This window comes from Odontesthes bonariensis, chromosome 22, assembly GCF_027942865.1.
Source record: "Odontesthes bonariensis isolate fOdoBon6 chromosome 22, fOdoBon6.hap1, whole genome shotgun sequence".
Taxonomy (NCBI): Eukaryota; Metazoa; Chordata; class Actinopteri; order Atheriniformes; family Atherinopsidae; genus Odontesthes; species Odontesthes bonariensis.
In genome coordinates this window covers 1,598,307-1,615,646 of record NC_134527.1, presented here as the reverse complement: position 1 = coordinate 1,615,646, position 17,340 = coordinate 1,598,307, and the positions used below count along the sequence as shown (strand labels likewise).

Below are 17,340 nucleotides of genomic sequence, written 5' to 3'. Positions count from 1 at the left end.
CTCTGCCAGGGTCTTCAGATAGAAAAACACCAAAAAAAAGTCTCCTTTTTTCAACACATTTAAAACTGTTGGATTTCAGTCAGAGTGTCACTAGCATTAAAATATTAAATTTACTTTCTTTCTAGTCTAAATGATATTACATGTGCTCCTCCGGACATTAAAAACCTCCTGATCCCAGAGATGATACTGAGGACACGACCTCTTTGTGTTCAGTGTTAGCTTCACAGGTGTTAGCTTCACAGATGTTAGCATCACAGGTGTTAGCCTCACAGGTGTTAGCCTCACAGATGTAAGCCTCATAGATGTTAGCCTCACAGATGTTAGCATCATAGGTGTTAGCCTCACAGATGTTAGCCTCACAGATGTAAGCCTCATAGATGTTAGCCTCACAGGTGTTAGCCTCACAGATGTTAGCCTCACAGATGTAAGCCTCATAGATGTTAGCCTCACAGATGTTAGCCTCACAGGTGTTAGCCTCACAGATGTTAGCCTCGCAGATGTTAGCCTCACAGGTGTTGGCCTCACAGATGTTAGCATCACAGGTGTTAGCCTCACAGATGTTAGGCTCACAGATGTTAGCCTCACAGATGTTAGCCTCACAGGTGTTAGCCTCACAGATGTTAGCCTCACAGATGTTAGCCTCACAGATGTAAGCCTCATAGATGTTAGCCTCACAGGTGTTAGCCTCACAGATGTTAGCCTCGCAGATGTTAGCCTCACAGGTGTTGGCCTCACAGATGTTAGCATCACAGGTGTTAGCCTCACAGATGTTAGGCTCACAGATGTTAGCCTCACAGGTGTTAGCCTCACAGATGTTACCCTCACAGATGTTACCCTCACAGATGTTAGCCTCACAGATGTTAGCATCACAGGTGTTAGCCTCACAGATGTTACCCTCACAGATGTTACTCTCACAGATGTTAGCCTCACAGGTGTTAGCCTCACAGATGTTAGCCTCACAGGTGTTAGCCTCACAGATGTTAGCCTCACAGATGTTACCCTCACAGATGTTAGCCTCACAGATGTTAGCATCACAGGTGTTAGCCTCACAGATGTTACCCTCACAGATGTTAGGCTCACAGATGTTAGCATCACAGGTTTTAGCCTCACAGATGTTACCCTCACAGATGTTACCCTCACAGGTGTTAGCCTCACAGATGTTAGCCTCACAGGTGTTAGCCTCACAGGTGTTAGCCTCACAGGTATTAGCCTCACAGATGTTAGCCTCACAGGTGTTAGCCTCACAGATGTTGGCCTCACAGATGTTAGCATCACAGGTGTTAGCCTCACAGATGTTAGGCTCACAGATGTTAGCCTCACAGATGTTAGCCTCACAGGTGTTAGCCTCACAGATGTTAGCCTCACAGATGTTAGCCTCACAGATGTAAGCCTCATAGATGTTAGCCTCACAGGTGTTAGCCTCACAGATGTTAGCCTCGCAGATGTTAGCCTCACAGGTGTTGGCCTCACAGATGTTAGCATCACAGGTGTTAGCCTCACAGATGTTAGGCTCACAGATGTTAGCCTCACAGGTGTTAGCCTCACAGATGTTACCCTCACAGATGTTACCCTCACAGATGTTAGCCTCACAGATGTTAGCATCACAGGTGTTAGCCTCACAGATGTTACCCTCACAGATGTTACTCTCACAGATGTTAGCCTCACAGGTGTTAGCCTCACAGATGTTAGCCTCACAGGTGTTAGCCTCACAGATGTTAGCCTCACAGATGTTACCCTCACAGATGTTAGCCTCACAGATGTTAGCCTCACAGATGTTAGCATCACAGGTGTTAGCCTCACAGATGTTACCCTCACAGATGTTACTCTCACAGATGTTAGCCTCACAGGTGTTAGCCTCACAGATGTTAGCCTCACAGGTGTTAGCCTCACAGATGTTACCCTCACAGATGTTAGCCTCACAGATGTTAGCATCACAGGTGTTAGCCTCACAGATGTTACCCTCACAGATGTTAGCCTCACAGATGTTAGCATCACAGGTGTTAGCCTCACAGATGTTACCCTCACAGATGTTAGCCTCACAGATGTTAGCATCACAGATGTTAGCCTCACAGATGTTACCCTCACAGATGTTAGCCTCACAGATGTTAGCATCACAGGTGTTAGCCTCACAGATGTTACCCTCACAGATGTTACTCTCACAGATGTTAGCCTCACAGGTGTTAGCCTCACAGATGTTAGCCTCACAGGTGTTAGCCTCACAGATGTTAGCCTCACAGATGTTACCCTCACAGATGTTAGCCTCACAGATGTTAGCATCACAGGTGTTAGCCTCACAGATGTTACCCTCACAGATGTTAGGCTCACAGATGTTAGCATCACAGGTTTTAGCCTCACAGATGTTACCCTCACAGATGTTACCCTCACAGGTGTTAGCCTCACAGATGTTAGCCTCACAGGTGTTAGCCTCACAGGTGTTAGCCTCACAGGTATTAGCCTCACAGATGTTAGCCTCACAGGTGTTAGCCTCACAGATGTTAGCCTCACAGATGTTAGCCTCACAGGTGTTAGCCTCACAGATGTTAGCCTAACAGGTGTTAGCCTCACAGGTGTTAGCCTCAAAGGTGTTAGCCTCACAGGTGTTAGCCTCAAAGGTGTTAGCCTCACAGGTGTTAGCCTCACAGGTGTTAGCCTCACAGATGTTAGCCTCACAGGTGTTAGCCTCACAGATGTTAGCCTAACAGGTGTTACCCTCACAGGTGTTAGCCTCAAAGGTGTTAGCCTCACAGGTGTTAGCCTCAAAGGTGTTAGCCTCACAGGTGTTAGCCTCACAGATGTGAGTCTGTTGCAGAGCCAAATATTTGATTATGATCAGGATAGCTCACATCATACTCAAACTAAGGGTTACCAACCTTATTGGTGGCTAAAATTAATCTAATCATTCTCACGCTGGTATTTTTGGCAGCTCAGGTGATGTGATTAAATCAATGGTTCCAGCAGGTGCAGTCACTGAGCCTCCTTCGATTCTTCTCCTGTAATGAAGCCTTTTGCTTGCTCCAAACATTTCCTGTTGCTTTAGTTGTAAATTTGCTGATAAGCGGTGTGTTTTCTCTGATCTTTTTTCCTTTGTAAGAGTTACTTACAGATCCTGAGTTGTTTTGGCTTCAAGCACTCTGATCTTGGGGTGTATTTGCAGGGGCTGGACAGTCACGGGAACTTGAAAATTGTTTCAAATCTACACTGCTTGAGGATTTTTTTTCATTATTCATTTTAAAAAAACAAAGACTTAACGGTCAATGTCTTAAAGAGTTTTTTATTTGAGCATAACAGCCTCCTTCATTAGAGAACCATGCTTATTAGAGTTGGAAACTATCTGCCAGGAAAGAGCTTCTTGCTCATCACTTGTTTTCATTTCAGTGAAAAAAGGATGATTTTATGTAATCATATATCATGTCATATTTATTTGAGTATTTCACCTTTAATAATAGGCTCTGCTTCAGAGTTCAAGCCTATATAATCTCTGCCAAAAGAGAGAAGGATTGAATCTCCAGATCTAAGTGAATCTGGATGTGCACACAGTTTCGTATGTATCTTTAGGTAATGAGCATCTTTTGTGTCGTTTTGGAGGCCTTCTGGTAATTAACAGGAGTGATTATCAACAGAGAGATGTCCTTTTCTTCAGCCCTGTGCAGCGTTGGCTTCTCCTGACTTCAAGCCTGTGAGCAACAGACTTTTACAGAATAAAAGCCTGTGAGCAACAGACTTTTACAGAATAAAAGCCTGTGAGCAACAGACTTTTACAAAATAAAAGCCTGTGAGCAACAGACTTTTACAAAATAAAAGCCTGTGAGCAACAGACTTTTACAGAATAAAAGCCTGTGAGCAACAGACTTTTACAAAATAAAAGCATGTGAGCAACAGACTTTTACAAAATAAAAGCATGTGAGCAACAGACTTTTACAAAATAAAAGCCTGTGAGCAACAGACTTTTACAGAATAAAAGCCTGTGAGCAACAGACTTTTACAAAATAAAAGCCTGTGAGCGACAGACTTTTACAAAATAAAAGCCTGTGAGCAACAAACTTTTACAAAATAAAAGCCTGTGAGCAACAGTCTTTTACAATAATAAAAGCCTGTGAGCGACAGAATTTTACAAAATAAAAGCCTGTGAGCGACAGAATTTTACAAAATAAAAGCCTGTGAGCAACAGACTTTTGCAAAATAAAAGCCTGTGTGTAACAGACTTTTACAGAATGAAAGCCTGTGAGCAAAGACTTTTACAAAATAAAAGCCTGTGAGCAACAGACTTTTACAAAATAAAAGCCTGTGAGCAACAGACTTTTACAGAATAAAAGCCTGTGAGCAACAGACTATTACAAAATAAAAGCCTGTGAGCAACAGACTTTTACAGAATAAAAGCATGTGAGCAACAGACTATTACAAAATAAAAGCGTGTGAGCAACAGACTTTTACAGAATAAAAGCCTGTGAGCAACAGACTTTTACAAAATAAAAGCCTGTGAGCGACAGACTTTTGCAAAATAAAAGCCTGTGTGTAACAGACTTTTACAAAATAAAAGCCTGTGAGGAAAGACTTTTACAAAATAAAAGCCTGTGAGCAACATACTTTTACAAAATAAAAGCCTGTGAGCAACAGACTTTTACAAAATAAAAGCCTGTGTGTAACAGACTTTTACAAAATAAAAGCCTGTGAGCAAAGACTTTTACAATAATAAAACCTGCATTAATGTGCGATAAAAAATTTATCAACGTTAAAGAATTAACGAGTTAACGCAATAATAACGAGTTAGCTCGCCCAACCCTATATATATTAAACAATATGATATATATATATAAAAATATGAATGTGTGACACTGACAGTAGCAGCATTCCACTGAGGTGGGCTTCTTCCAGGGTCCTGGTGGACTCCATGTGGGCTCGCTATAACAGCCGATGCAGAAGTATTTTCAGTTAAATTAGTCTTATCTGTCATTTTCTCAGTCAGTGGTCTTTAAACTCAGGCTCTTCAATTTAAAGTTTTCAAAGAAACAGCGAGCAAAATGCTATTTTAAAGCAGCAGCGAGGGAAAGCCTCCCATAAGAATCCTCAGTTAGAAGATCCCAGGCCATCATATTGTTTAATGTTCTGAAGGGAAACAAAAAGTAATGAACTGATCTTCATCACTGAGTGTTCAAGCCGAGCCGACTGCGGCTGAAGTTTTGTCTTTTTTAACTTTTCTATTTTTTTGTTTTTGGCACTGGAGCTCCCCTCGCTGGTGACTGATGGAGCCGACTGATGGAGCCGACACATGTCGAGGTTTACCGGTTCCAAAGCTTTCCCAGAAACTGATTTAACCAGGGACAGACGGGATAGGCTTGAAATCCTGGATATTACATTTTTATGATGGAGGTTTTGCTCTGGAGCTATAAATGGAAATATATTCATAAAAAAACAGCAGTTTTGTGACAGTACATGCACAGGTATCTAAATGTAGTGACATGTAGGTGCCAAAAGGTTACAGCTTCACAGCAAAGCAAAGTAGTAGTGGTGACATTAAACCTCCCAAACATCAGTCAGAGTGCTGTACTACACTGCCCTCCTGTGGTTCTCTGACGGAACTGCAGCTCCATCATGGAAACGCACCTTTTGACCAGTGCAAACCATTTATTGCCATTTAAAAATGTGGAATCACCATTCTGGAGGGTGCTGAATTATGGGGTTCCATTTATAGGGAAATTAAATCACATGTGTGATTTAATATGTTGTTAACACACCAGCAAACTGCCAAACTTCTGTTTTTTTAGAACATTTTTTAGAGGTGTTCACACTTTGATTAGCATCATCTGGTCATTACCGACCGGCTTAGTTCCTATAAAAGGCAGAAAGGCTGTTCTTAACTTTTCACACAATACTTCTGCAGTTTGGCTCAGATTTTCTTGTTAAAAAAGATAAAAACTTCCTGTAATATGTCATTTGCCTGGTTTAAACAGCTGGGAAAGACCAAATGATTATGTTTTGGTAGGAAAAACCTTGAAGCTGAAAGAGGATGAACTTTATTTTTAATGTGACTGGAAGTAAGACTTGAAGTTCTAGTATTTAGATCAATATATTGATAGAACTCAAATTACCAGACAAATATGGGTCTGTTCAAAGTAGGGCTGGGCGAGTTAACTCGTTATTATCGCGTTAACTGGTTAATTATTTAACGCCGATATATATTTTATTGCGCATTAACGCAGGTTTTATTATTTATTTTATTCTGTAAAAGTCTGCTGCTCACAGGCTTTTATTTTGTAAAAGTCTGTTGCTCACAGGCTTTTATTCTGTAAAAGTCTGTTGCTCACAGGCTTTTATTTTGTAAAAGTCTGCTGCTGTCTGCTGTGGAACAGGAAAAGAAAGTAATCGGCGGATCCACCAAACATGGAGAAGGGTACGGAACTTTTACTCGGCCATTTTCATTCTAAAGTTCTTCCAGACGGCGGAGTCGACAGAACCAAAGTCATCTGTAAACACTGCCAAGTTGAATTGTCTTCTCAGCGTAGTAGTTCCAGTCTAAAATATCACTTAAAGGCAAAACACACAACTGATAGCAGCAAGTCATTCAAGGAAACAGACAGTGGAGCGAGGCTTCTACATAAAAACTACAGAAAGATGCTGATGTTAAAAGTGTGTTTGCACAACAAATGTTATGGCACTTTCATTCATATGGCAGCACATTTAAAATAAAGCTAAATGCTAAAAGCTATACACTACTTTTGGATTCATTTTTGGATTCTGCGTACAAATGCGATTAATCGTGATTAATCAGGGAAATCATGTGATTAATTAGATTAAACATTTTAATCGTTGCCCCATCCTCCATTTTGGGTTAAAAATGAAAAAATAAAGAATTGCTAAAAGCTCAGAATGGTGCTAAACTGCAGGAATTAACAGAAACTTTTTGATATTTGACAAAAATTTGGATAATTCAAACATTTTTGATAAAACGTCTGTTTATTTACAGCCAGAATAAACCTCATGAAGTGAACTTTGAATCAGAATCTCTTTATTGGCCAAACCTTTATAAGCGTCGCTGCTGCAGCTGAACTGCACCCATCTGTGCTCCACGGCCGTCCTGTTCAAGGTCACAAAGCCTTTATCAGCTGACACAAAGATAGACCCTGAGTGGGTCACATGGGTAAAACAAAGACATTCAGACCTCCAGCTGAAACCTCCACTGAACCCGACCAAATCATGGATCATATCCAGAACAGCATAATAAATCATGGAACATATCCAGAACAGCATAATAAATCATGGAACATATCCAGAACAACATAATAAATCATATCCAGAACAGCATAATAAATCATGGAACATATCCAGAACAACATAATAAATCATGGAACATATCCAGAACAGCATAATAAATCATGGAACATATCCAGAACAACATAATAAATCATGGAACATATCCAGAACAACATAATAAATCATGGAACATATCCAGAACAGCATAATAAATCATGGAACATATCCAGAACAACATAATAAATCATGGAACATATCCAGAACAACATAATAAATCATATCCAGAACAACATAATAAATCATGGATCATATCCAGAACAACATAATAAATCATGGAACATATCCAGAACAACATAATAAATCATATCCAGAACAACATAATAAATCATATCCAGAACAACATAATAAATCATGGAACATATCCAGAACAACATAATAAATCATGGAACATATCCAGAACAGCATAATAAATCATGGAACATATCCAGAACAACATAATAAATCATATCCAGAACAGCATAATAAATCATGGAACATATCCAGAACAACATAATAAATCATATCCAGAACAGCATAATAAATCATGGATCATATCCAGAACAGCATAATAAATCATGGAACATATCCAGAACAACATAATAAATCATATCCAGAACAGCATAATAAATCATGGAACATATCCAGAACAACATAATAAATCATATCCAGAACAGCATAATAAATCATGGAACATATCCAGAACAACATAATAAATCATGGAACATATCCAGAACAACATAATAAATCATATCCAGAACAGCATAATAAATCATGGAACATATCCAGAACAACATAATAAATCATGGAACATATCCAGAACAACATAATAAATCATATCCAGAACAGCATAATAAATCATGGAACATATCCAGAACAACATAATAAATCATGGAACATATCCAGAACAACATAATAAATCATATCCAGAACAACATAATAAATCATATCCAGAACAACATAATAAATCATGGAACATATCCAGAACAACATAATAATTCATGGAACATATCCAGAACAACATAATAAATCATATCCAGAACAGCATAATAAATCATGGATCATATCCAGAACAACATAATAAATCATGGATCATATCCAGAACAGCATAATAAATCATGGAACATATCCAGAACAACATAATAAATCATATCCAGAACAGCATAATAAATCATGGAACATATCCAGAACAACATAATAAATCATATCCAGAACAGCATAATAAATCATGGAACATATCCAGAACAACATAATAAATCATGGAACATATCCAGAACAGCATAATAAATCATGGAACATATCCAGAACAACATAATAAATCATATCCAGAACAGCATAATAAATCATGGATCATATCCAGAACAGCATAATAAATCATGGAACATATCCAGAACAACATAATAAATCATATCCAGAACAGCATAATAAATCATGGAACATATCCAGAACAACATAATAAATCATATCCAGAACAGCATAATAAATCATGGAACATATCCAGAACAACATAATAAATCATGGAACATATCCAGAACAACATAATAAATCATATCCAGAACAACATAATAAATCATATCCAGAACAACATAATAAATCATGGAACATATCCAGAACAACATAATAAATCATGGAACATATCCAGAACAACATAATAAATCATATCCAGAACAGCATAATAAATCATGGAACATATCCAGAACAACATAATAAATCATGGAACATATCCAGAACAACATAATAAATCATATCCAGAACAGCATAATAAATCATGGAACATATCCAGAACAACATAATAAATCATGGAACATATCCAGAACAGCATAATAAATCATGGAACATATCCAGAACAACATAATAAATCATATCCAGAACAACATAATAAATCATATCCAGAACAACATAATAAATCATGGAACATATCCAGAACAACATAATAAATCATATCCAGAACAACATAATAAATCATATCCAGAACAACATAATAAATCATGGAACATATCCAGAACAACATAATAAATCATGGATCATATCCAGAACAGCATAATAAATCATGGAACATATCCAGAACAACATAATAAATCATATCCAGAACAACATAATAAATCATGGAACATATCCAGAACAACATAATAAATCATGGAACATATCCAGAACAACATAATAAATCATGGATCATATCCAGAACAACATAATAAATCATGGAACATATCCAGAACAACATAATAAATCATGGAACATATCCAGAACAACATAATAAATCATATCCAGAACAACATAATAAATCATGGATCATATCCAGAACAGCATAATAAATCATGGAACATATCCAGAACAACATAATAAATCATGGAACATATCCAGAACAGCATAATAAATCATGGAACATATCCAGAACAACATAATAAATCATATCCAGAACAACATAATAAATCATGGAACATATCCAGAACAACATAATAAATCATGGATCACTGATGTCACTGCTGATTCCGGGGCAACAGTTTTAAAAAAACAGAGTTCTTGGTAAATAACCTCATCATCGTTACTAGATATTATACAGTATTTACAAATGTCGATATGCCAAATCCCCACCTTCATGGCTTGCATTAAAAAATGATATATCCTCGTTACAAAAATGTCTGAAACATATAAATAATCCCCATGCAGATAAATTATACACACTCATAGAAAATCTTAACCTGTCCTAACCGCTTGTAACTGTTTAGAATGGACTTACCTTTTATTTTCTCCTTGTTTTTTATTTATTTTTTATTATTATTATTATTATTTATCCCCTTTTTTTATCTTGTGCATTTAAGATCCTTCAATTTTTTTTTTCTATATCTGGAGGTAGGAAAGAAAAAGAAGAAAGTGCAGAGGAATGTGGGGAGTTGTGTCAATCAACAGCCAGCAGAGGGCGCTGTGCGAGATCTGTGTCGTTAAAGCGCAGAGGAATGTGGTGTCCTGGTGCCAGCCAGCAGAGGGCGCTGTCATAGCTTCTTCGCCCTTGAACCAAATAAGGAAATGACGTGCCGCCCGTTCAGCGATGGTCTCAAATAGAAAAGTGAGTTCCAGACACCGGGCGGACGAGGGGTAGCGGGACCTGCCGGCGACAGAGGACCAGGTTAGTGTCGTTATTTATCGGCCTGAATCACAGAGTTTTACGGGGGATGGCGGCTCTAACCAGCTGATCGGCTCAGTTAGTCAGATATTAATAAGTTTGCGCGTCGCAGGGCCTCCAAAGCTTACTTATGTTGTAATGAACATAAAAAAAAACGAGTTTTAACTGTGAGGGTGAAAGCTGACCTACTGTTTAAAGTCTGCCTTAACAGATAGATGTTATTTAGATCGAAGTTAGCTTAATGTGTCATTTCTAGGTTATGCGTGTCCTCAACTTTCCACGTGCATTGAGTGAATATGACGTCACTGAGCTTTGGGAGCTGGTTTTTACTATGACCATTAAAAAAAAAAAAAAAAATACTATCAGAGCATTTATACCCGTAAGCTGTGGCAAGATATTTGTAGATTTATTTTAGATAATATATGCTGTGATTTTAAGCATCATTTTTGGTTTTATAAAGAGTGATGCTCCCACTGAAAAAGAATATATTTTAATTAATCTCATTTTAATTCTTGCTAAGTATTACATCCACAAATGTAAATTCGCCAAAGTGAAACCCAATTTTTGTGCTTTCATGATAGAACTCCAGAAGTATTTCAAGTCAATTTCCTCCTCTAGTAACAAGAAAGCTATCAAAACTATAAATCTAGTCTCCCACTTTGAAATCTTTAACTCAGTGTAATCCTTATTGTTCATGTCCCCTGGTATATTCTCTCTCTCCATTTATTATTTAAACTACTTATGTATGTATTTATTTTGGTATGCTTATTTGTTCTTCATTTATTATTAATGATACTTGTCATGTTTTTGCACTGTTTTTGCATCTTGTAAAGCAAAATAAAGTTGTATTAACAAAAAAAAACTATCAGAGCCTTTAACAGTTAAATGGTGTGAATCCCAGTCTGTGTGCTCTGTGCTGTGAGATGAGGTGTTTACTACAGACATATTAAACCTGATTAAACACACTGGTGTATGGATTTTTTGATCATGCTAATGATGGTAAAAGTAGGCTCAGAAATCCACCTTCCAGCCTCTGCCGGTTCCCTGTGTGTTGTGGAAACGTGTCACCCCTGTCCCGATCACAAGATGGTCGATGACAGCTGAGCGGCTGTAATGTGGCCACTTGGCTGTGAGCAGGTCTGCTGCCTCACATGCGCAGCAGCTGATGAGCACCAGGTTCTCTTAAAACAGCAAAGGAGCCCTTTAATTACGGCAGAGGATTGAGTTTCCACAGCTGTGGAACAGTTCCAAACTTTACTCGTATGAATAAACAGCCAGCAGTTTACAGATAAAAGCTTAAAAAGCAAAGAGATTCATACTTTAGCTCTAACTTGGTTTCATTATTTCAGGGTAAGTTTGACTCTTGGATATAATTTCCACTTCTTTACATTATAAATTAACTCAGAAGGTTCTGACCTGGGATTTTCAGCCTCATGTCATATTAATAACGAGGGTGCTTAGTGTATAAAGCTTGTCCAGTGACTGAGTCGTGTTTTTACTGTGAAGTGCAACAGGATGGGGGACATAGCAGAGGACCAGACCACCTTTTACTCCAATGCTGAGGACTACTGGAAGGACGTCCCCCCCACAGTGGACGGCATGCTGGGAGGTTACGGCAGCATCTCCAGCATCGACATTAATGGATCCAAGGCTTTCCTGAAGAAGTTCCTCGGTGTAAGATGGCAGCCACTTTAAATTAGAATACAGTTAATTTCTCAGATCTGTTCTTATTATTATTAATTATTGTATTTCTGCTTTTCTGTGGGTGATATGAAGCTGACATTCTCCTGTAAAGATGTCCTGAAAGCTGCAAACTTAAAACTTTGAGTCACATTTAAAAGTCTACGTTACGTTACGTTTCGTTAAGTTACATTACGTTACGTTACATTACGTTACGTTACGTTACGTTATGTTACATTACGTTACATTACATCACGTTACATTACATTATGTTTCGTTACATTACGTTACGTTACGTTACATCACGTTACGTTACATTGCGTTACGTTACGTTACATCACGTTACGTTACATCGCGTTACGTTACGTTACATTGCGTTACATTACGTTACGTTGCATTGCGTTACGTTACATCGCGTTACGTTACATCGCGTTACGTTACATCGCGTTACATTGCGTTACGTTACATTGCGTTACGTTACGTTACATTGCGTTACGTTACATTGCGTTACGTTACGTTACGTTACATTGCGTTACGTTACATCGCGTTACGTTACATTGCGTTACATCACGTTACATTACGTTACATTGCGTTACGTTACATCGCGTTACGTTACATCGCGTTACGTTACATCGCGTTACGTTACGTTACGTTACATTGCGTTACGTTACGTTACATTGCGTTACGTAACATTGCGTTATGTTACGTTACATTACATTGCGTTACGTTACATTACGTTACATCGCGTTACGTTACATCGCGTTACGTTACATCGCGTTACGTTACATTACGTTACGTTGCGTTACATTGCGCTACGTTACATTGCGTTACGTTACATTGTGTTACGTTACATTATGTTACGTTACATCGCGTTACGTTACATTATGTTACGTTACATCGCGTTACGTTACATTGCGTTACGTTACATCGCGTTACGTTACATTGCGTTACGTTACATTGCGTTACGTTACATTACGTTACGTTGCGTTACATTGCGCTACGTTACATTGCGTTACGTTACATTGTGTTACGTTACATTATGTTACGTTACATCGCGTTACGTTACATTGCGTTACGTTACATCGCGTTACGTTACATTACGTTACATCGCGTTACTTTACATTGCGTTACGTTACATTGCGTTACATTACATCGCGTTACGTTACATTGCGTTACGTTACATTGCGTTACATTACATTGCGTTACGTTACATCGCGTTACTTTACATTGCGTTACGTTACATTGCGTTACGTTACATTGCATTGCATTACGTTACATTACATTACGGTCATTCTGCAGACGGTTTTATCCAAAGCGACTTACAATAACTTACAACATCGGTAGGCAGAAGAACTTCAGGTCACAAGAAATCATAAGTGCATCCTTCCAAAACCAAACAGCTAAGAGCATAACTAGTGCTAGAGTAAGTGCGGTAAGTTAGGTGCCGGGACAAATGGGGGAAAAAAAGACAATTTAGGAACCAAATCAGTGCGTAAGGAGCTGGGAGGAAACAGGTGATGTCCTCAGAGGGCAGATCTGGGTAGTGTTTCCTGCAGAGATGGGTTTCAGCCTGCGGCCAAAGATGGGCAGAGACTCAGCTGTCCTGACATCATCCTAAGATCGTTCCACTGCGTAACATAACGACACAGTGACCGTCCTCTCTGTGAACATTAGCTGTGAACATTAACTGTGGAAGAACGGATACTCCGCTGCCATCTGGGCTGCACACACCCACATACCAAGCCTGTGAGCAGCATGTTCTCTGCTGGGCTCTTTGCTACAACTCATGTTGAGCTGAATATTTCATCTTCTATCCGAGCAAAACATTAACACATCTTGATTGTGAGTCTTATTTGAGACATTGTATTAATCCTTATTCATTCCCGGGCCAAAACATGCCACATGGCGATACTTTGTTGGTCCCCATTTAGCTCTAATTACGGCATGCTCTTGTTATGTCGTCACTTTGATAACCACATGGCCTCTGGTAGCTAATCCAGGTGGGAAAACGATGTTTTACGCTCCTTCACTATTTGAACTCAATGAATCCTGGAAAAGAAGGTGATCCAGTACACTCAATACACTCTCTGACCTCATTTTTTTGAGCCTGGAGCTGACCAGCTGAAGCTGATCGTTCCTTTAGTCAAACCCAGGTGGTAACAGTTTTTACTCCTCTTTTTTTAAGATAATTACAGAAATCTGAGCCAGAATCTGATCAGCAGCTCGTATCTCAGCCATTTTTTCCCAGCTAACTGTGTTGTGTCCTCTGCAGGACGGGGAGGGGAAGACGGGCGCAGACTGCGCCCTGGACTGCGGCGCGGGCATTGGGAGGATCACCAAGCGCCTGCTGCTGCCGCTGTTCAAAGTCGTGGACATGGTGGACGTGACGCAGGAGTTCCTGGACAAAGCCAAGCCGTACCTGGGAGAGGAGGCCCAGAGGGTGGGGAACTACTTCTGCTGCGGCCTGCAGGAATTCGTGCCGGAGGGTGGACGCTATGATGTCATCTGGATTCAGTGGGTCATCGGTGAGTCTGACGCAGTGACAGGATGAGTCTTTGGCTGTGTTTGAAACCGCATACTGCATACTGCATACTGCATACTACATACTACATACTGCATACTGCATACTGCATACTACATACTGCATACTACATACTGCATACTACATACTGCATACTACATACTGCATACTGCATACTGCATACTACATACTACATACTACATACTGCATACTGCATACTGCATACTGCATACTACATACTACATACTGCATACTACATACTGCATACTACATACTGCATACTGCATACTGCATACTTGCAAACGGCATACTACATTGATCAGACAGTATGCAGAGTGTTTACCCACAATGCATTTGGCTCCTGCCCGAGCCGAAATCAGCCGGCCTGAAGCTGATTTCCCTTAAGCTCTAAACTCTGTAAACTTTAGCAACATTTGAAACATTTTCAGGTGAGAAAGTAGTCGTTTAGATCCCCAACGTGTTGAAAACCTGACAAAATACCGGCTGTTTACAATTTGGTTCCCACGAATTCGGCGCTACTATAGCTAGCTGCAGTGAGCAACGCACTTCCGGTTATTTTCACAAAATAAAATACCCGTTGCCTTTTATCATAGGGAAAGCCATTACCATACAATTGGTGCTTTTGTTTTGAAAACAGGAAGTGAACCTACCCTCGTTGTAGCTAGCTTGAAACTGCCGTTTTGACAGGAAATGACGATCGGCGACGTCACGTTACGTTGCATCTTGGGTAGTTTGAGTATGAGTAGTAACCTCATGATGCATACCCAACATTTAGGAGAATCTAGCATGAATCCGGGAACTTCTCGCTTACTCAAACTCACATACTAACTCAGAAAGTTAGTAGGAGTAGTAGGAGAAGTATGCGGTTTGGAACACAGCCTTTATTTTCAGCTCAGTGCTGGTAAAACCTGATGTCTGATTCTTATTCTGTGGTTTTGCTGCTGCTTCAGCAGAACTCCTCAGTCCTTCTTCTTTAAACTTTGCTGTTTCCCCCTCAGGCCACCTGACAGACGATCATTTGATAGAGTTCCTGCGCCGCTGCCGGAAAGCGCTGCGGCCCAACGGCCTCATCGTCATCAAAGACAATGTGTCGTATGAAGGCGTGGTCCCGGACGAGGTGGACAGCAGCATGTGCCGCGACCTGGAAATAGTTCGCAGCCTGGTGGGCCGAGCGGGCCTCCGAATCATCAGCGAGGAGCAACAAACTAACTTCCCAAAGGAGATATACCAAGTGCACACTCTGGCTCTCAGATAGAGGACGAGGGCAGGAGGGAAGGCTTTTCTATCATTTTTACCAGCCAGGAGCACGGTTACGCAGCGCGGCTGTTTTTCTAACTCTGCTGCGTCATCGACAAACTTCCAGTCGCTCTGCGTAACATTTCTCTGCTCCGCACAAACATTAAATCCCTTCTTAAAGGGATAGTTCGCCTCTTTTGACATGAAGCTGTGTAACATCCCATATCAGCAACATCATTTCTGAACATCTTCTTACCCCCTGCTGCGTCCTGTGAGCAGAGTTCCAGCCTCGTTTTGGCGTTGATGAAGGTAGTCCGGCTAGTTGGCTGGGGTTTAAAAAATAAAGCGTTTTGCTTCTCAGAACAATATGCGTTCAACAGAGTAATACATTTGCATCACAAAATGGTTCTCCAGGAAAAAGTCAGACCTCACAATCTCTTGGCCCTATTTTCTCTCTCTTCGTATCACTGCCTGCTGCCGCCTGCCAACAGCCGCGCCTGTTACGGTGTTTGCTGCTCGGAAGCAGGGGACTGCTCGCTCTGCACTTCGGTCTGCACAGCTGCAGGTAGTGATACGAATTTAATTTATTATTTAATAAATTATTTACTATTTATTTATTATTTAATAATATTTTATCATTTAATAAATAATATCAAATAATAATAATAAACTACTACTTATTATATTATTAAAATAACAATATATTTTAATATATTAAAATAATATAATATTTGATCAAATATTATAAAAAATATAATATTTTCATAAAATATATTTTATACATGGCGCTAGCCGGAGAGAAAATAGGGCCAAGCGATTGTGAGGTCTGACTTTTTCCTGGAGAACCATTTTGTGATGCAAATGTATTACTCTGTTGAACGCATATTGTTTTGAGAAGCAAAACGCTTTATTTTTTAAACCCCAGCCAACTAGCCGGACTACCTTCATCAACACCAAAACGAGGCTGGAACTCTGCTCACAGGACGCAGCAGGGGGTAAGAAGATGTTCAGAAATGATGCTGCTGATATGGGATGTTACACAGCTTCATGTCAAAAGAGGCGAACTATCCCTTTAATGCAGACCGTCGTTAAAGTAGAGCACTGAAGTGTGTGCACGTCTGTCCTGGAGGAACTGTGTGTGTGTGTGTGTGTGTGTGTGTGTGTGTGTGTTTTCAAGTTTGTACAGTTTTATCTGACAAATAAAAAGATTTATATTGTTCTTACTTTTCATAGTGAACAGCAGATTAAACAGATTAAACAGCTCACGTTCTCTCCGCTGCAGGCTTCATCCAACATGGATGTGTGCACATTAAACCATCTGATGCAGGCTGCTGTCGGCCTGAGGCGTTAACCTCAGGAAAGATGCAGTAAAAGATCAACTGATACACTGATGGCGAAGTTTGTGAACCCTAAAACTTTATTATGCACCGACCTTTATTATGGACGTTCCTGGGCCCAAATACTCTGGTTCTGACTT

At 39.7% G+C, this 17,340-nt stretch overlaps 1 protein-coding gene across 1 annotated transcript; it reads left to right on the top strand.

Moving 5' to 3' along the window:
* Positions 1-10,299: 10,299 nt before the first annotated feature.
* ntmt1 (N-terminal Xaa-Pro-Lys N-methyltransferase 1) lies at positions 10,300-16,080 on the top strand. Its single transcript, XM_075456193.1, has 4 exons — positions 10,300-10,408; positions 11,912-12,079; positions 14,358-14,610; positions 15,626-16,080. Exons 2-4 carry the CDS (start codon positions 11,921-11,923, stop codon positions 15,880-15,882), a joined length of 669 nt encoding a protein of 222 aa, XP_075312308.1. The 5' UTR covers positions 10,300-10,408; positions 11,912-11,920; the 3' UTR covers positions 15,883-16,080.
* The last annotated feature ends 1,260 nt before the right edge of the window (positions 16,081-17,340 follow it).

What these genes read in the sequence shown, in the direction of transcription:
- ntmt1 (XM_075456193.1), top strand. Translation starts at nt 11,921, where the DNA reads ATGGGGGACATAGCAGAGGACCAGACCACCTTTTACTCCAATGCTGAG. An exon ending in TCCTGAAGAAGTTCCTCGGT is followed by an intron (nt 12,080 to 14,357) that starts GTAAGATGGCAG and finishes TGTCCTCTGCAG; the next exon opens with GACGGGGAGGGGAAGACGGG. An exon ending in CTGGATTCAGTGGGTCATCG is followed by an intron (nt 14,611 to 15,625) that starts GTGAGTCTGACG and finishes TTTCCCCCTCAG; the next exon opens with GCCACCTGACAGACGATCAT.